The 17,503-nt window shown below is 39.1% G+C and overlaps 2 protein-coding genes across 2 annotated transcripts in view; both read right to left on the bottom strand.

Annotated features, from left to right (window-relative positions):
- Positions 1-6,026, bottom strand: part of HEATR5A (HEAT repeat containing 5A) — a 73,146-nt gene extending 67,120 nt beyond the window's left edge. The window contains exon 1 of the mRNA XM_050335745.1: positions 5,221-6,026. The gene's annotated coding sequence lies outside the window, so the exon portion shown is untranslated. The remainder of the gene's footprint in view (positions 1-5,220) is intronic.
- A 2,717-nt stretch (positions 6,027-8,743) lies between these two features.
- DTD2 (D-aminoacyl-tRNA deacylase 2) lies at positions 8,744-17,215 on the bottom strand. Its single transcript, XM_050335792.1, has 3 exons — positions 17,085-17,215; positions 11,108-11,177; positions 8,744-9,093 (listed from the first exon to the last, which is right to left on the bottom strand). The coding sequence occupies exons 1-3, from the start codon at positions 17,190-17,192 to the stop codon at positions 8,768-8,770; spliced, it is 504 nt and encodes a 167-aa protein (XP_050191749.1). The 5' UTR covers positions 17,193-17,215; the 3' UTR covers positions 8,744-8,767.
- Between the last annotated feature and the right edge of the window lie 288 nt (positions 17,216-17,503).

The raw sequence follows: 17,503 nt of genomic DNA, 5'->3' as shown, positions 1-17,503 counted from the left end.
TCGAGCGCCTGCGGCGGCCGGGAGGAAGGCGGGAGCGGCTCGGGGAGCGCGGGGCCCGGGCGAGGCGTCGCGGTGCCGGGGGGCACAGAGACACCGCCCCGGGGGCGCTCCGGGGCCCTGCAGCCGCCGGGCCGTGAGCAGGGCTCGCTAGCGGGGCACAGCCGGGAGCCAGCGCGCAGCGTTCTCCCACCGAAAACAGCAACAAAAGAAATCCTTCTCGGTGATGTTTTTTTTTAATTATTTGTTTGTTTGTTTGTTTTTAAATAGCCCAGCTGGCATTGCTGGAATTTGTACCTGGCTGGCATAAGAGTCTCCCATGGCTTCTTTGATTTCCACTCCACCCCACAGGCGTATTTCCAGGAGAGTGCATCTGGGTACTGCACAGGACAGTAACAGGATTGGCACCTTTATATTAAGTGCTTGTCAAACCCAACATTTGCAAAAGTTGTTACTCTTTGAGTTTCATCTCTGTGGGCTCTGACCCCAAATCAATATGGGATCGCAAGTCAAGGAGTCATTCTGTATGTAAAGGACCAGGTCAACTGGAGCTCCTGGTTTGTCCTACTGCATTAGGTACTTCTTCCATGTGCTCCAACTGGAAGAGGTTGCTACATCATTGGGAATGACTTGCACCCTTCCAAATTTTCATAAGCAAATTCACTAGTCATGGGAAAATTTCCATTGGAGGGATTTTCTTTAATGAAATCAACTCCAAGATTATCAAGTCCAACCTTTGATCACCACCATGTCAACTAGACCATAGCACTAAGTGCCACGTCCAGTCATTTCTTGAACAGCTCCGATGATAGTGACTACAGCACCTCCTTGAGCAGTCCATTCCAATGTTTAACAACCCTTTCCATGAAAAAATTCCTGAACCTCCCCTGGCACAGCTTGAGGCTATATCCTCTCATCCTGTCACTAGTTGCCTGGAAGAAGGTGCCAACCCCCACCTTGCTACAGCCTCCTTTCAGGTAGTTACAGAGAGGGAGCCATCATGGGGAGGCAATAATGCCCAGGACACATAACCACAGGAGTCAAAATTGTGTCTAACCCTTACATAAGCTTCTACATTGATCTTCAAATAGGTTTAACATGTAAAGTTTATATACATTGGGATCCTCTGGGAACATCTGTATTCAGTTATCCAGATGATACTGCTGAGAAATATTTCAAGGAGGGCACTCAGAACTGCCCAATTACATTGGGCTATAGATGCCACGAGCACCAGCCTGCGTTACCATATATGGACACTGACTGTTACTAAACTGACTGTGATAAAAAAATGTAGGCACTGATGCTTTTAAAAAAAATTCTGGCAATGGATGTGGTAATGAAGAATATACAAATGCCTCATACCTGAAGCAGGAAACTATTTACATATTTTATATCACAGCAACTCTACAAACACCTACTGGTGTAAAGGTGTTAACTCCTGGTATCGAAAATAATGTACACTCCCAGGAAAGAGCTACTTGCTGGGTTAACCTCATTTTGCTACTCATAAAGATCACAATTCACTTGTGAGAAAGGTCAGATGAACAATTTATATTCAAAGACTGTCGGTGTTATGACATTTTCCATAATGAACTCCAGAAAAACAAAGGTTGCTCTGGCTGGCAGTCTTGAGGTAACACAAAGACCTGGCAATATTTGTGAAGAATTGAACATGTTTAACCCAGAAACAAGCAAAACCAAATTTAGGATAATTTTTGGAATATTGTTGCTGTTATTATCATTACTCTGTCTATTATTCACTCTGTTATGGTAGCAGCCAGGGAACCACTCAAGATTAGTATCTCATAATGCTGAATATTACATGAAAACCAAAATATCACTCATTAAGAAGTCAAGTCTTGCTCAATCTTTCATAAGAATTATGTCTCCCAGCCACCCTGGACACATGATAGCAGATCTAAGTAATGCTTTGTTAATGCTAAGCTGATATGATTCAATTGGAATAACAAAGGATACTAAAGCAGGACACTCCTTCCATCTCTGGGTACATCGGGTTTAGGGTGGCTTTGTGCCAGCAGTGTTGACATGAGGGTAAGAGCCTGTGCTTATTGGATTTATAGCTAACCTTGATTTTTAATATGATTTTTTTCCTAAATGGGTCAACAGAATGTTAACCATGCACTGATTCAAATTAGTGTCTACTTCAGCAATTATGTATACCATTTTTATTTTTCCCCTTTTCCATCTGAAATAAAACAAATATTGTCATGCAAGTTTATAGTATTTTGTTCTAAACCAGAAAAAATTAGGATAGTTAAATGTATTCACCGTATATTAACTGAATTTTCCCTTTCCCCATTAGTCCTGACTGTGCTTCAATAGCAAATTACTTAATAAAATAAGCAACTGGCAAATAATTGAAATGCACAAACCTACTGATTAGTCTTCTCATTAGTCTATTTTGGTAAAGTGGGTTGACTGAGCATGAGTCAGTTCTGCCGTACAAATTCCAGACATAGTAGAATATCTATGTAGTCACATATGCCTCTGAGCTAAATATTTTCCTTCTTTCAGCTTTATAATCCTCAGTGACTCTAGAGGGAAAAAAAAGAATGTATTCCTTTGAATTTAGTGTGACTGTCCGTGCATGACTAAGAATCACAGGACTAGGGGCCTGATTTGAAGCGAATGTAATATCAACTAATTACATAGCAAAAAAAGCCAAATTCCATGATCTTTAAAAATAATTAAGAAGGAATGTCTTTAATGATAAGATTAACCATTTAGTTTTACTTTCTCTTTGCAATTTTTTTATACAGTCAACATACCATTTTTTAAGCACAGTGTGTGAACAGTTACACCATCAACTACAGACAATTTACACTTTGCTTTTAATCTAAGGTTATTATTCTCCATATAAACATTATAACATGCTCAGTTCTAGAACTGCTGCAGCCCTTAGCATCCAGGCCTGTCTACTCCTGCTCCCTCAGTTCAGACGCTAACTATGTGTTTCTAATCCCAAAAGTGAAACGTTCAGTTCCCTGCAGTAGCTGCTTTCTGGGGGCATGTAGAATCCAATACATTTTGGCCTGTCCTAGTTTTTGCAATGCCTTAGGTACGAATCTTTCTTTTTTTACACACTGAATATAAAAAATAATATATAGTTTTATTTTATGCTACAATACTGCTATACTGCTTTTTATTCCGAACACAGTTGCTTTTTGTACTATCACAAAATGCAATGCCTGAATCCCTGCCAAGCAATTACACAGTCCTGCTGTTATTTTTAATCCTAAAATGTAAATAAAAGTATTATGCAGGCCTAGATAATATTAGATACAGCTACCAAAATGGAACTGGGAAATAAAAAAATTAGATCTAGGGATAGATTGCCAGCTAAATACTAAGGCCTCCCAAAAACCTTTTGCTTCCACTGCTAATACAAAACCTTTATTGCCAATCTCTCCTAATGGAGCACACCTAAATAGCCTTAAGCTCCTTACTTGCACATTTTTAATACATACTGACGGAATAGGGCATCTATTGTGGCATTTACACTGGTAGATACAATTAAAGTGAATAGAAAGCAATCTTAAATTCAGAGCAGTGAGATACATAAATATATATGAACTAGAACAGTACAACAGGAATGCCATTTATTTCCTTTTCCACGCTGTCTGGATCATCCCTATTTTAGAAATACTATGGGGTGCTATTTATACTGATACCACACTGTTTATTGAGGCAGTCAAAGTGCTCTGTGGACGTTAGCTCAAGTCACGTTTGTGAGGCAGAGGCTTAAGTAGGAGGTAGTGAAAGGCAAATTCCTGTAGCTCCAACAAACGTGAAGAGAGGTGGAAGCATACTGCCTTCTGACGAAAAAAGAGGATCAGAGGTGATTTTTTGCTTTTAGTGAAGAGAAAAAACCTAGTGGTTTTAAACCTCTTTTTCCCCTGTTTTCACTCTGTCTCACAGATGGAAAAAGTGGAGCAGAAAATTGCTTTACCCAAAGCTGCACACTGGCAGTAATTGAACTAGCAGACAGCATTGGTTTAAATAGAAAATGTGCAATACACTCAAATTATTTGGGCTATTCTAACTGCTGTTTCTTTCTCTTGTCCACATATACCATTTACTTTTCAATTGTATTTGGATGGCACTTCTAGTAACAGAATCTTGTAGGGATTCCCAAATTCTGAGTTGCTTTCAAGGAGCTTCAAAGAAAATAAGAAGGAACAAATAGGAAATACTAAATTCACTAAATTCTTGAGGGAGAGTCTCAAAATTTAGATGCTGCTTTCCCAAGGAAAATATTAAGGAGGAAGCTCTGCTTTCTGTTCTTGTCCAGCAATTGTCACCCTGAGTTCTAGTATAAAGCAACTGGTGGATCTTACAGACAGCTCAGTACTGTCCCACTCTGCAGTGAATACACTAAACCGAGTGATGGTCCTTGTTTTGCTCAATGTGTAGTCTTAAGGATCAACACATTGAAAAAAAATAAAATACCCATTTATTAGATGAGAATTGAGATGCCAAGAAGTTAAGAAATGAGGACAGTCACAACAGAGGTTGGTGACAGACCTCAGGTAATGCCTGGAGATCACTCTAGTTCTCTATGGCGTACTGCTACTCCAGCTTCAGAAGAGAAACACTATGTGTTTGAAGGAGTCCATATAGCAGAGACTAATAGAAAATAAAAGCAAAAAATAATGGAGCTTAAAAGATTCATACCTAAGAAGCTGGTTTTGTATCAGAGGTGAGATTGAGGTTCATCAGATCATACTTAAAAATCCAAGTGGAACTGATTTTGTTCTCAAAGAAGGGCTAAAGAGCAGTGGTTGCATTGAGTCACAATGAAGAAAGAAACTTCTGTGCAGCTTTTGTGGTAAATGAGATCAGACATCACAGCTGCATTAAAGGACCTGATGAAAAGAACCACAAAGGCTGGCTAATATCCAGCAGGCCATCAAGTGGCTGCCATTTCAACATGGGGAAGCAACTGTCTGCAGAAACTGTGCAAAATCTTGCTATGGGCAAAAATAAATCCACCCCATGTATAAAGTCACACCAAATCTATTATAATTGCAACCTTAGCAATTTAATCAAAGAATTATTTTCAGTCCAAATCTAATTATTGTAGAAAAAGAAAGGAAATTAAAAAAATTGTAAAGAAAGTCTAAATAATAATTCTACACTTAAAATTGTTATGCATGCACATCTAGTACCTCTACCTGCCCCTTTTCCTGATATTGTGCTTACCCTTTCACCTCATGTGGCTTTCATCTAGTAGAGGGAGCACAGTGGATTATTGGCATCTGGAGTCCTATGCCTTCAGAAGTATGATGTTGGTGTTATGGTTTGTTCTTCTTTCTCTCCATTTACTTCTGGAAAAAAGAAGCTGGGGCTATTTTTGCATGTTTTCTAATAAAGTTTTACACCTTGCTTTTTCTTTACTGGGCTGCAACTACATATTTTGCTTTTTGTATATCTTATATACCCATTCTTTCTTCTCTTTTTTACTCCTAAGACTAGTCTTGTCCAGCTCCAGGTTTGTGTTTCTTTAACTGACCATTGGAAAGTTTTTTATAGCCTTGGAGTCTCCGGTGACAGCCTGTGCCCCGTCTCTTACCATCCCCTGCCTCTACTTTACACTGCTGTCAGTGTCTTCACTTCTCAAGGCCGGTGCTGTTCTGCACACTGGAACATTTATGTTACAGTCATAAAAATATAATTCTACACAGAATAACTACTTATTATTAATATCTATGTAACAACTGTTGTTACAACATACAACGCAAAGTAAAACAAATCAGCCACAGTCCCCTGCCCTTAGAAAAATTGTTGTTACAGCTAAATCAAGTAAAAGCAAAGCTCTGAGAAGACTAAGGAAAGTTCAGACAAAGCATGCGTGATAAGCCCCCATCCTGAGGTCTTGTAACACTTGTGATAAAGCCTATGGACTGTTACTAGCAATAGTAATACAGCTGCAGCAGTGTTATTAGTATTACTGGTCTACGTACTGTTCATTAACTTCCAATTCTGGATTAATATTTTTATGTTGTAAATTCGTATGTTGCATGCTGTATGTAGTAGCAGAGGTAAAAATTTCCAGAAAGGGCATGGGAAGGAAGCAGGAATAGTGCTGACTAAAAACAGGCTATTGCACCTGAAATCATTAGTAAGTTTTTATGAGCCCAGTTCATAGTCCACACACACTCAGTTTAGACACACTGGGTGTGTACGCTGCAAACAAGGTCGCAAAACCTTGATATTGGAATTATTGTATGACAGTTGAATTGAAGGCATAATAGCGTAAGGATGACTCCTGAATTTATAGGTTATTTCAAGGAAGTGGGGAATATTAAGCATCTTCCAATATATGGTGTATAAGTATAGAACAGGATAATATTTGAGTTTTTATCTAGTCTTAGAATAGAAACTATTTAAAGCAGTGTCAGATCATCTGTTTAAAGTATATATTCATGGCAGAAAGAAATGGGCATTTCGCTTTGAAAAAGTAATTTTAATCGATTTTTTCATCAGTACAGTCCAGCATGTTATTCAGAAGTGACTTCTTTCAGTAAATGGATTGTGAATCAATAATAGATATAAATAAAGCAGTACTAAAGGCACAACATTCAACAAGCTGCCAATCGGTGGAGCAGAAGATGGCAGAAATCAGTATTCCAAGATGGATACAAAAATAAATGAGAAATGGGCAGATAATACAAAAATATCGACCTTTTAACAGATATTCCAGAGTTCTGTCTGGTCCTAAGAACAACCAAAATATATATTCGATTTTATGTGCTTTATATGAGAGATCACTATAAGATGGAGTTTTATTTGAAGTCTGTTTTTCACTAAACATTTTCAAGCCTATCCCTCTTAGAATTCACAGAGTTCTTGAAATATAGAGAATGAATTACCAGGTTGCCAAAGATCTTTCTGTAGACAAGAAAAAAATTAAAACTAAATACTTTGTATTATACCTCAAAGAATCAGTTCTTGAGATATATTAAATACCCACAATTCCTGTAAAGTCTCTGAAAAGTGGTATTACTCAGCACTTTTTAGGATTTGACCTCCAAAAGAAAGAGGAATAAAAATGTTTTTTCATGCACACAGATAAAAATGAATTTGTATTAGTTATTGACAACAGGACAATCTTAGTTAAATGTTTCTAGTAGGAACTGAGAACATAACTCATATTGTGTCTATCATAACTGTTAATTATTAATGAATAATCATTTGGGACCTAATAGCTAATATTTCCAGGCCATTTGTGTAAATGGTTGCTTTCAACTCTGAGAGTGTCAGTTGCCAGGAATTCAACATCCTTATGTATTTTGTAATTATTAACCATACATTATGTAATCTGAAAAAAATCTCATTACTCTCTTATCAAAACTACAAGCTTTCTATCTGTTCAAAAAAATGTGATTCTCATGGCACAGTTTGTGTCTGCAGATTACACATTCAATAATGGTTTTTTTTACAAAAATAAAGATAAGGATAGAATATTTGCAACTAGTGACCTACAAGTTAGGATTGTATAAGCTGGCATCCTCACCAACCATGAGGTCATAGGTCTTTTCTGGAATAATTTGTTATTTAAATGGCAATTTTGGATAATTACTGCAAACCATATAAATGTCCAATTTCACTTTGAATCCTTCTAAGCCATAATGCTGCAGTAAAAGAGAAACTTGGCTCACAGGATGAGCATATTTGAATCAGTTTTGAATTTGCCACATTTTAATATAGCTGTTCTGTTCTTACTGCCTTACAAGAGAGAATTTCCCATTATATCTTCATAACACCATCTGGTAATAATGTTTATAACAGTACTACATGGGGGTTAGCTGGGAATGGGGCCCCAAATGTACCAACACTGTCTATAAAATTGAAAACTAGTCTCTGCCTGGCAGATTTAATAGACAAAAAGCCTGAAGGAAGCAATAGGGGCAGTGGGAACAATGAGATGGCTGCATACAATGTACCATCTTTACTTTTGTTTTCATCGAATGTTTCTGTTCTTTTCCTGAGGCATCTGTTATGAAGGAATTGAGTAGACAGCAAGACCGCAGTAACAAGGACACAGACCAAGCTATAGCAAGCAGCCTATCAAAACATATCAGAGATTTCAGAATGCAAACTTCAAGAAAGCAATTCAGTGGTACTGCTGGTTTCTAGATGTGCCTTGCTTATTTTTCCCTATACAGCCCCTGATCAGCCCAGTACTACCTTAAGTCTTGCACCCCTACACGCTCTCGATGAGGAGGATGGACTTTCTTATTTAGTATCTACTCTCTAAGAGGCTAAAAATTCAGTGATTTTGTGCTTTCAATGTATTGGTTATTTAGAAAGTATTGCTATTTTATAATTAGAAAACGGAAAGGCAAAAACTGACTCAGGAAATCTGGAAACATAAGCACATCTACAGTATTTTTTTTTGTAATCTATAAACCACTTACTCAAGCTATACATGTAATACTTCTTTCATTATTTTTTAGTAAGAAATGAATGCATTACCCCATCCTTGCTAATAAACGTTTCAAATTATTGGATCAATATTAACAATTATTTTGAACACACTTCAGAGGCATATGAGCATAAAACACATACTCATTATAGTAAAGCAGTCTCAGGCATCCTTGTATTCAATGGCTTTGACAACACCAGTATAGACAAGTGAAAGCCCTTTTCACACTGTATCTCCCAAAGCATTCAAGCACATTAATGCTTAGGAGGGGAAAAAAAAAAAAAAGACTCTAGAACTGTATCTGAGATGTAATTTATTTTTTCAAAATTCAATCAGATGAGTGTAAGGTCCATTTGTATCCAGCTTTAACACCTGCCTGTTCCCGTACGTGCCATGCTTGACATGAACACCTGCTTCCACGCATTTGGCATTGGCAGCCAGTTCTTTTTCGCACAAAGTCACGAACTGAGAATAAAGTTCCAATCCTTTTTCTTTTTCAATGTTTGCATGGTACTGCATCTTTCTTCCCTTTGGTTTACCGCCTAGGGTAGCTTGGGGTATGATAAGTACATCGCCCGGTAAATCAAGAACAGAAACAAACTCGCCGTTTTCATTTTCACTTAATTTAACATTCAACAGCATATTGACTGCAAATAAAAATAAAATAAGAGTTAGTATAACTGAACTAAAAGGACATCATAAACAAGATTCAAAAAATATTTTGACGTGTGACTACTCAAGTAAAAGAAACAGCTTATTAATTAAATGAAACATGGAACAGTCAATAAATACTATTAACCAACTTATATGCCTGAATATTATGAGGAATGTTAAGGATATGTATATTAATATCAGATGTCTAAAGTTTTATTTTTGGGGGAAGTGATTTGATATCTAAAATCCTCAAGTAGATTCTAGTTTGACACTCCCAAAAGAATCCAGAGAAGGGTGCACTTAATGGCCCTTACTAAATTGCCTGATACTCAAATAGGCAGCATTTGCACAACGCAACAAATTGTAGGAGACAACACCATCCTCAGTGCATTTTGGAGAGCTTTGTGCCCTGTCTTTTCACGCTGGTTGGAGTAGTTCACAGCAGGACCCAGCAATGATCTGTGCTGAAGGCACAGTTCCATAGTCTGGTCTCAAATGAAGTGAGTGTCCTTCAGCACTCCACTTGGAGATGTGCAGGGACCAGTTTGCCTTTTGAGAAAGGAAGTGGCAGGAAGGTCAGTTGCAATTTGGCTTATAAGCCAGAATACATAAACTTTCAAATAAAATCAATGCATTTGCTAACATTAGATTTTCCTTGTTTCTGTAACAAATCAAGTCATTACCCCAAAACTTTCTCGAACTCTGTAAAAGCTGTGAGGATATTAGTTATGCCTCCACATTTAATGCTGTTTGAAGCGAAAAGAGCTGAGTTGTGATTCAGGAATCAAAAACACGCAATTAAACAGATTCAAAATATATTTAGGAAACAATATGTTGTAAACCAGGCACTCAAGGAGGATGGTCATAGATGAATGTCTTCATAGGAAACAGAACTTTCTTTTCCTGGCCTGTTTCAGCTGCCCTACAGCTGGACATGTAATTATTCTCATGTAACATTCTTGTGAAACTCTCACAAGCACAAAATAAATTTTCATATCGTAGATTTAAATACACCCAAATATTTCAACTTTATTTAGTATCTCAGAATATATCAGACTGTGCCCTCCAAGATCTAGACAGAACCCCACAGCAGCTCCTCTGAGCATTTTCAATAGCACCCGTACTTGTGCACTGCTTGGCCCAGCCATTAGCCTGAAAGACTACTGTTACACAGTTTTTTGCCAAATCACTAATATCAGCCAGGCACAGAAAAGGGGTACTTTTATCTGGAATATGTGGCATCACACATTCTTCCAGGTGATCCAGTGCTACTGATGGAGGAAAAGAGGGAGAAGAAATGACATAAAAGTGGAAAAAAAACCCCCAAAAAAACCCCAACAAGAAACCAAAAACAAAAAAAATCAAGCCAAAACAGCACTGGTGAAGACAGAAATCACTACCATTTGACCTGATCCACAGCATCTTCTCTGCCTTTATGTAAATGTTAAAGTGTATGTGGAAAAGAGGGCAAGAACTGCAGATATTGCTGTTACCACTTTCAAACCAGAAAACTGCACCAGAAATGCTAACAGTGTATATAGTACTACTGAAATGAGATGGGAGGGACACTGTTTAGTCATCCACCCAACTCCCTCTACTGGTTATAATTTTAAATATCCTGCACATATAGTGAGATTAGTGTCAAAACACTTATCAAATCAAGCCATGAACTATTTGAAATTCAGTTCTGTCCTGGACTGAACCCATTGCCTGATACATGTAATATGTTAAATAGTAGGTGCAGCATTTTCTCTGTTTGCTAGAAGGTTACCATCATGGGAATTGATGTTCTAAGTTAGTCCTGAGCAGATGGACAGAGTGAGAGGCCTGGACAACTGTCAAAAGAAATAAGACAGATCAAACTGTTCTTTCAGGCAGGTGACTGATTTAGAATGATACCGTCTCATGGCTTCTTGACTCCTACTCGTCCCAACAGTTGCTGCCTTCTCTGCCTCTGCTGCTTTTCGTTTTTTGCAAATACAAGAATTTAGAAGGGTTATATCATACCGATTTTTGGAACGAGATCCTCATCAGCACCTTTGAAGAAGCATATGTAGATAACAAGCCCTCTCTGGATCTACAAAAGATTACAGAAACCTATGTCAATATTTCTCATTGTCCACAATGCATGCTTATAAAAATTGGTATCAAAAATCACAAAACCACACAAGTTCTGAGAATAATTTTAGTTATTTAGTATAGTGTGTTTTAGTATAGCTTCAGACATTAAATTTACATGCTGTGGGAGCTTATAATGTATATACTGATTATCTGCACAATGCTTCTACATACAAGTACGCCAATTTATTATGTCCATGTGAAGCCGAATTTTGTTGTAATGCACTGTGTAAAGTATTAACATAGACAAGGTGACAAGATAAATTAATGTACTTAAATCCAGCATAGGAAATAATTTCAGCTTTTTTTTTTTTTGCTGTCAAACATAGAGTTAAAATAATTTTCAAGTTTCTTTCCAATTATGAAGCATGACAAACACCACAGGACTTGTCAGTGAATTGAATTTTATTTTGGTGTTAAAAGTAATCTAGCACAACATAATTCTGAAAAAAATACAGTCTGTTAATTAAAGATTTAAATATGATGACCAACAGCTGTGAAGTTGTTCAGAATATTATTAAGTTGTCCAAAATATTATTTATCAGTTTGTGTATTATCTTACTGGTGAAACAGAACCCTTCCCCTCCTTGGCATATCCACAGAGTAAAGGATAAGCCACTTCCTTAGCATTCAGAGAGACTACTTGTAAGAACTATGTAGTTGAGGGAAGAATTAGGCCTGTACTGAGTAGAAAGCACAAGAAAATTCTCGTGTAGCTTTTCTGCTCTCTTGGCTAGTTCTCAAGGAATGCATGAACAACAACCTGTGCTTTATTAAGACAAACTGATAAGCTCTGCAGCCAATGCAGAGGTACACCTGAATGGCTGAACTGTCTCACGCACAGGTACACCTGAATGGTTTAACTTCTTCAGGAAGAAAACCCTAAAAGGCATACAATATCCGCAAACATACAGTATATAAAAAACCCTCCCCACTGCCTTGTCAAGAATAAGTACCTTAATATTTTTGTTAGAAGAAATATAGATGTCAGCTTATGAAATGCCACTGAAGAGATGTTAAATAGATTGGGACAGGAAGTCATTAATATCAACATTACCAAAGCAAAAAGATAGCAAATGTGAAGAGTTTCTAAAAAATACCGTTATTCATTTTTTTCCTCTCTTTTATTTGTTTTTCTTTCCCCTTTTCTCTAAAAGATAAAGGGTTTTGGTTAAGAAAACTTAGCTGTACATATAAGATTTTATCCCCTTGTTATTGCAGAGATTAAACAAAATGCTCACAGCAATGACTGAGAAAAGCTATGCCTTCTCAACTATTTTTTTTTAGTGACTAACTTCTGAAAAAAGAGAATGCTCTTTGTAGTCAAAATGTCACCTGCTGAGAACTTTCAAATGCTTTAAATGGCTCCTTTCAAAACTCATTTTGACCACTACGGAATATTTATAGAGGTTCTCAAATGACTGCCATATTTCATAAACACTGTAACAGATTTGATGGCCTGAACCTCGAATGACGTTTCAAACCATCTGTTCAAATTAGAGGAAGAAATGCAGGCTGCCAAATATTACACATCCTTACATGTTTAGCTAAATATTAACTCCAGAAACAGACCAGGGTGAGGATATTAATAGATAATAACAATGCACACATACCTACTAATAAAAATGTTTGTGATAAAATAGGCCAAATGCATTTACATTGCATATGTCTGACCATGGCATTAGAAATAAGTGATGCCATGATATAGCACACATCACAGAAAATAATTTTAATTCTGGGACTTGTGACAGTCTCTTTTTTGCACAGTCTCACAGAAGTAACAATATTCTGCAAACAGCTCATTTAAAGAGACAAAAGAGAAAATAAAGTGACCCCTGCAAGTCCTATAGCCTGACAGCTACAGATTAAATAACAACATTCATTATTTTTTCAGCCTCTATCATTATTTGATGCCTGGTTTTGAATATCCAATTTATCACAAGATGAAACATGCATACTGAGGAAAATTAGAGATTCAGGAGGTTAAATGAAAAGAGAATTAATTCAGAGACAAGTTAAAGGTTCTAGAGGATGTTTCTATTTGCATTGCATGGTTATGGTCTTCTAGACCGTTTCTCAACTATGATATAGTTAAAAACTATTCAACTATTTGTAAGCTGAAACTTATGGTTTCAACTATGACTGACAACTGTGGTTGAACACTATTTTCAATACATGCGCAGCCACGTTTCAGCCTCCTTAGGTCTTTCTCTGTTCTTTAGTTTTCTTAATTCAATGGAAGATGTAAAATTGAATGACATTACAAGAGTAAACCTAATAATAACAATGTATATCAGTCGGACCTTATATCAGTGTTTTGGGTGTCCTGAGACTTTTGCTCATTGCCAATGTAAGGAATGGTGTAGGGATAGGTGCGATTGTGCAAGAATTTGTAATGGAAGGCTAGAACTTGTTTTGCCTGCAAAATGCCTTCTCAAACAGGTCAGATTTTTTCCCCTTCCTTCAGCATTTCAGAGAAAGTTGCAGGGAGAAGCTGTGAGCAAGCTCCCTCTCTCAGTGGTATGCAGAGAGATAACATGTTTGAACACATGTAAAAGACCTCCTCAGGCCAGAGGTGGGGGGGGGGGAGGAGAGAGAGAAGATACACAAAGCCTTGGAGAAGGGAGGGCATTGCTTTTTTTCCCTGGGGGCCCAGTGTGTGCAGCATCATTAAGAAGTGGTCCTTGCATCTGAAATAAATGGGTTTTTTTAATCCTTCCACTGCCTCGGCATTCTTGGGAAGAATACCTGTGTATGTTTTACCTTAAAAATGGGAATGTGTAAACCTTTTGAACCAAAGCAAAACCATTGCCATTACTGAAGGTCCTCTGTATCAAAGTCTATTGACTGCTCTTCAGAGCACATAAAAATCAAGTAAAATAACACAAATAAGATGGTAATAAATTCAACATGCTGATGTGCAAACAAGCCACTGCAAGGAACTTTCACAGTGACAGGCAGGCAGCTGGACAGGGAAGTTGAGCTCTATGTGGATTTACCGTTATGAGTAAAATGCCTACATATATAAACCAGCAAAGAAAGTTACTTTGCAACACTGGCATTTATTATACAACTGTCCTAAGTAATCATCAGATCAGGTCACATGAATTATGAAGGGCTGAAGTACCCAGTCCTTAGACCATACAGCCAGCCTTTGCAATGCTGCCTCTAAATGCTGCTTTTTAGCTCTTGTGCAGGAAAAAACAAATAACTCCTTACTAAACACATTCATCTGAATTTTTCAGGATATTATTAGGAAGACCAAAATATATTCTGTAAAATATTAACTCAACTCTACCTTTTTTATTTTTTTTTTACTTCCCCCCCCTAGGAAATTGCAGTGGATAATGAAAACAGAGATACTTGTAATCCCTAGAAAGCCAGTTAGTGAAACTTGCATAAATTATTCTTTGATATTTCCACTTCAAGTTTAGATTTGCTACCCTGTGGAAAGATTTCTTCATATGTCTTTTATTCAAGTGGAGCAAAGAGAGATTACATCATCTGCCACAGGTCAGAGAACAAGTCTGTGCCTGGTACTTTGCACCTCTTTTTGCTATATTAACCAGAAGACAAATCAAAGGAAAGAAGATAAGGAAAAGGCAGGTTTCATTGCATAAAGTGTAGGCACTTTATGTGTACACTTTAAGTGTACACTTTTTAGCTGAATATTCATTTTACATTTCTTTTCCCCCAAAGTTGTGAAATACACCAAACCACACCTTATTTCCACTCTACCTTTATAAGGAGAATTCCTTGTTTTCCTCCTAAGTATTTTGCTGTATACATACACTTTTTATGGAGGCTATCCAACCCACATTTCTCCATAAACAAGACATCCATTCCCCAGTAATCCTCAACAGGCCCGAAAAACTCAATCATGAAAACACAACGAAGGCAGTGATTCATGTGTAAGTATAGAGTACACTCCTAACCTTTTTGCAGATAAAGAACATCTGCTCTGAATCTCCTTAAGTACCTACAAGGGTCTCCTACAGCTCAAAAGCTATACAAAACCACCCACATAATATGCTATTTATAGTGTGCTAGAAATGTCTCGAGGTGAGGACCTACTTTTAAGTTGTTATAAAACATCAGGAACACACTGGTTGACGCAAATAATAGTCGATGAGACCTTTATATTTTTGCACTGACATGCATATATAGTGCCTATACGTATGTGCATATATAACATGACCCTACCACAAAACATCAGCAGCAGTTTCCTTCTAATGACCTCTACAGTAGTCATACTAAAGAAAGTATTGCTTCCCATAGTTCTTTTTTCCTGCATGGTGACTTCTCTTAAAAAGCCCCAGGTAGCCAAGAAAGATTCCTAATTACCCACGACAAATATTAGGATGGTTCATGTCCGAAAAATATCTGCTGCTGAGACGACCCAAATCTCTTGCAGATTCCTTTATGCTTCCTATTACTTTCCCAAGGATTTTGCTTAGTCTGTTAAAAACTTCAAATACAAGATATAAACTGCAAACCTCCTTGTAACAGAGTTGCTCATGGTATCTCTCAACTATAACAACTTTAAACTCTTTTCAGACAGTTTAAAAGACAGCTAGACAAAATTGCAGTTCTGCTTTTAGTTACTAGATGTACAACTTCTTCTGAGATTAGCAAGATAGAAATAGCTTATTTTTCCTATACTAATTTATGCTGGGCTGAGCAACATTCACTGTAATTAACCTTACACTAGGAGGGTAATCATACAATACACAGATGCACTTCAGCCAAACATTCTGGTTTCTCAGACCATGCTGCAGAAACTAGGTCTTATGGATCCACCTGACCCTTCTGCACAAGGAGAGAGAAGCTTTAAAGACAAATAGTGAACTCTTTTCAGATTTGTTGAATGAACTCATTAACCCTTTAGGCATGCTACAATTTTTACTTTTTAGAAGTTATGAGAGTGACGGTATAAAGCCTCTACTGTCTTTAGGAAGGACAAAAGACAAAACCAAAAAAACCCCAAGGCTAAATAGTTGACGCCAGCACAGATGAATTATTCTAGTGTAGGTAACCCATGAACAGTGACAACTACAGCAGGACAGTGCATCCCACAGGGCAGCCTTCATGCTTTGGTATAGAGCCCCGGGCTGTATGCACAGCACTTAGCCCAAAGAGCAGAGCCTACCTCTCCCAGCAGAAGACCGTGGGAGGAAAATGAGAAAAATAAGTTTCCCTCAACCTGTGTGGTTGTCTACACCCTAAACTTCATTTTTAGTTGGTGGTCTGCTAAAAAAAACCCCAACATCAGAACTACTGCTACCATAGCCCCATTGCCCCACCTGGCCTTTCCTCTCCAAGTGCACACTATCGCACACTAAACAAAGCCGGCAGCTGAGCCCACCAGCCAAGGTTCTAGTGCCTCTGTGAAAGTGTATTTAAGAAAAGAAGGAACAACGCGGTTAGAGCGGAAGGAGGTGTGTGGTTGCGCAGTCGTGCTCCCGAAGGGACTACAGCATGCGGAGAGCCTCTGCTGGAGCCCAGGGAAGGGGAAGGAGCAGCAGGGACAACCCGCCGTGCACCGGCCTCAGCCTGCTGTGCTGCTCGTCCCTCCGCTGAAGGGACCGAGCGTAGCCTTGGGTGATAACGAGAGGGTGCGGGAAGGGCTCGAGAGTGGAAATCAAGGACAGGGTGGGAGAGGTGTCTGAACTGAAGCTTAGCCCGGAAAATGAAGCAGCGAGGGGGGTGGGTTGTTCCTCAAATCTCTAAACGCCCACCCTCGCTTCCCGCCGGCGCACGCGCTCAGGGGACGGAGCGTTCTCCCCGTGCCCGGCCCGGCCCGGAGCGGCCCCGAGCCGGGGGGAGAAGGGGCGATGCCGGGGGCGCGGCCCGCAGCCCACGTTACCTCCACCCACTGGGCCTCGGCGCCGCGCTCGGGCGGCCGCACCTGCAGGCGGGCGGACAGGCTCTGCTGCAGCAGCGCCCGCGCCCGAGCCGGCCCCGCCGCCGCCATAGCGGGCCCGCAGCGCTGGGGGCGGGCCTGGCCGCGCGTCCCGCCCTCCCGGCCCCGCGGGAACGGCGCTCCCAGCGGGAACGGCGCCCCCGCGGTGCCCCCGGGGCTGCAGGCTGCGGCCACGGGAGGGGCCGGGCGGGATTCTGCTGGAGGTACAACGGGGGCTTCTGATCTGCCAGTGACGTCTGTGGAGGGGGCTGGCAGCAGGGATACAACCTTTGGAACAGAATTGAACGAAGTATTGCTACAGCTGAACTTACCATGCCCTTCAGCTACCAGGAAGTGGTTTCTTATTTTGATGAGAAATGAAA

Source organism: Myiozetetes cayanensis, unplaced genomic scaffold (assembly GCF_022539395.1).
Source record: "Myiozetetes cayanensis isolate MyiCay16 unplaced genomic scaffold, myiCay2020 scf6-25, whole genome shotgun sequence".
In the NCBI taxonomy this organism is placed as follows: domain Eukaryota; kingdom Metazoa; phylum Chordata; class Aves; order Passeriformes; family Tyrannidae; genus Myiozetetes; species Myiozetetes cayanensis.
The sequence above is the reverse complement of the archived record's forward strand: the minus strand, read 5'-3'. Positions and strand labels throughout refer to the sequence as shown.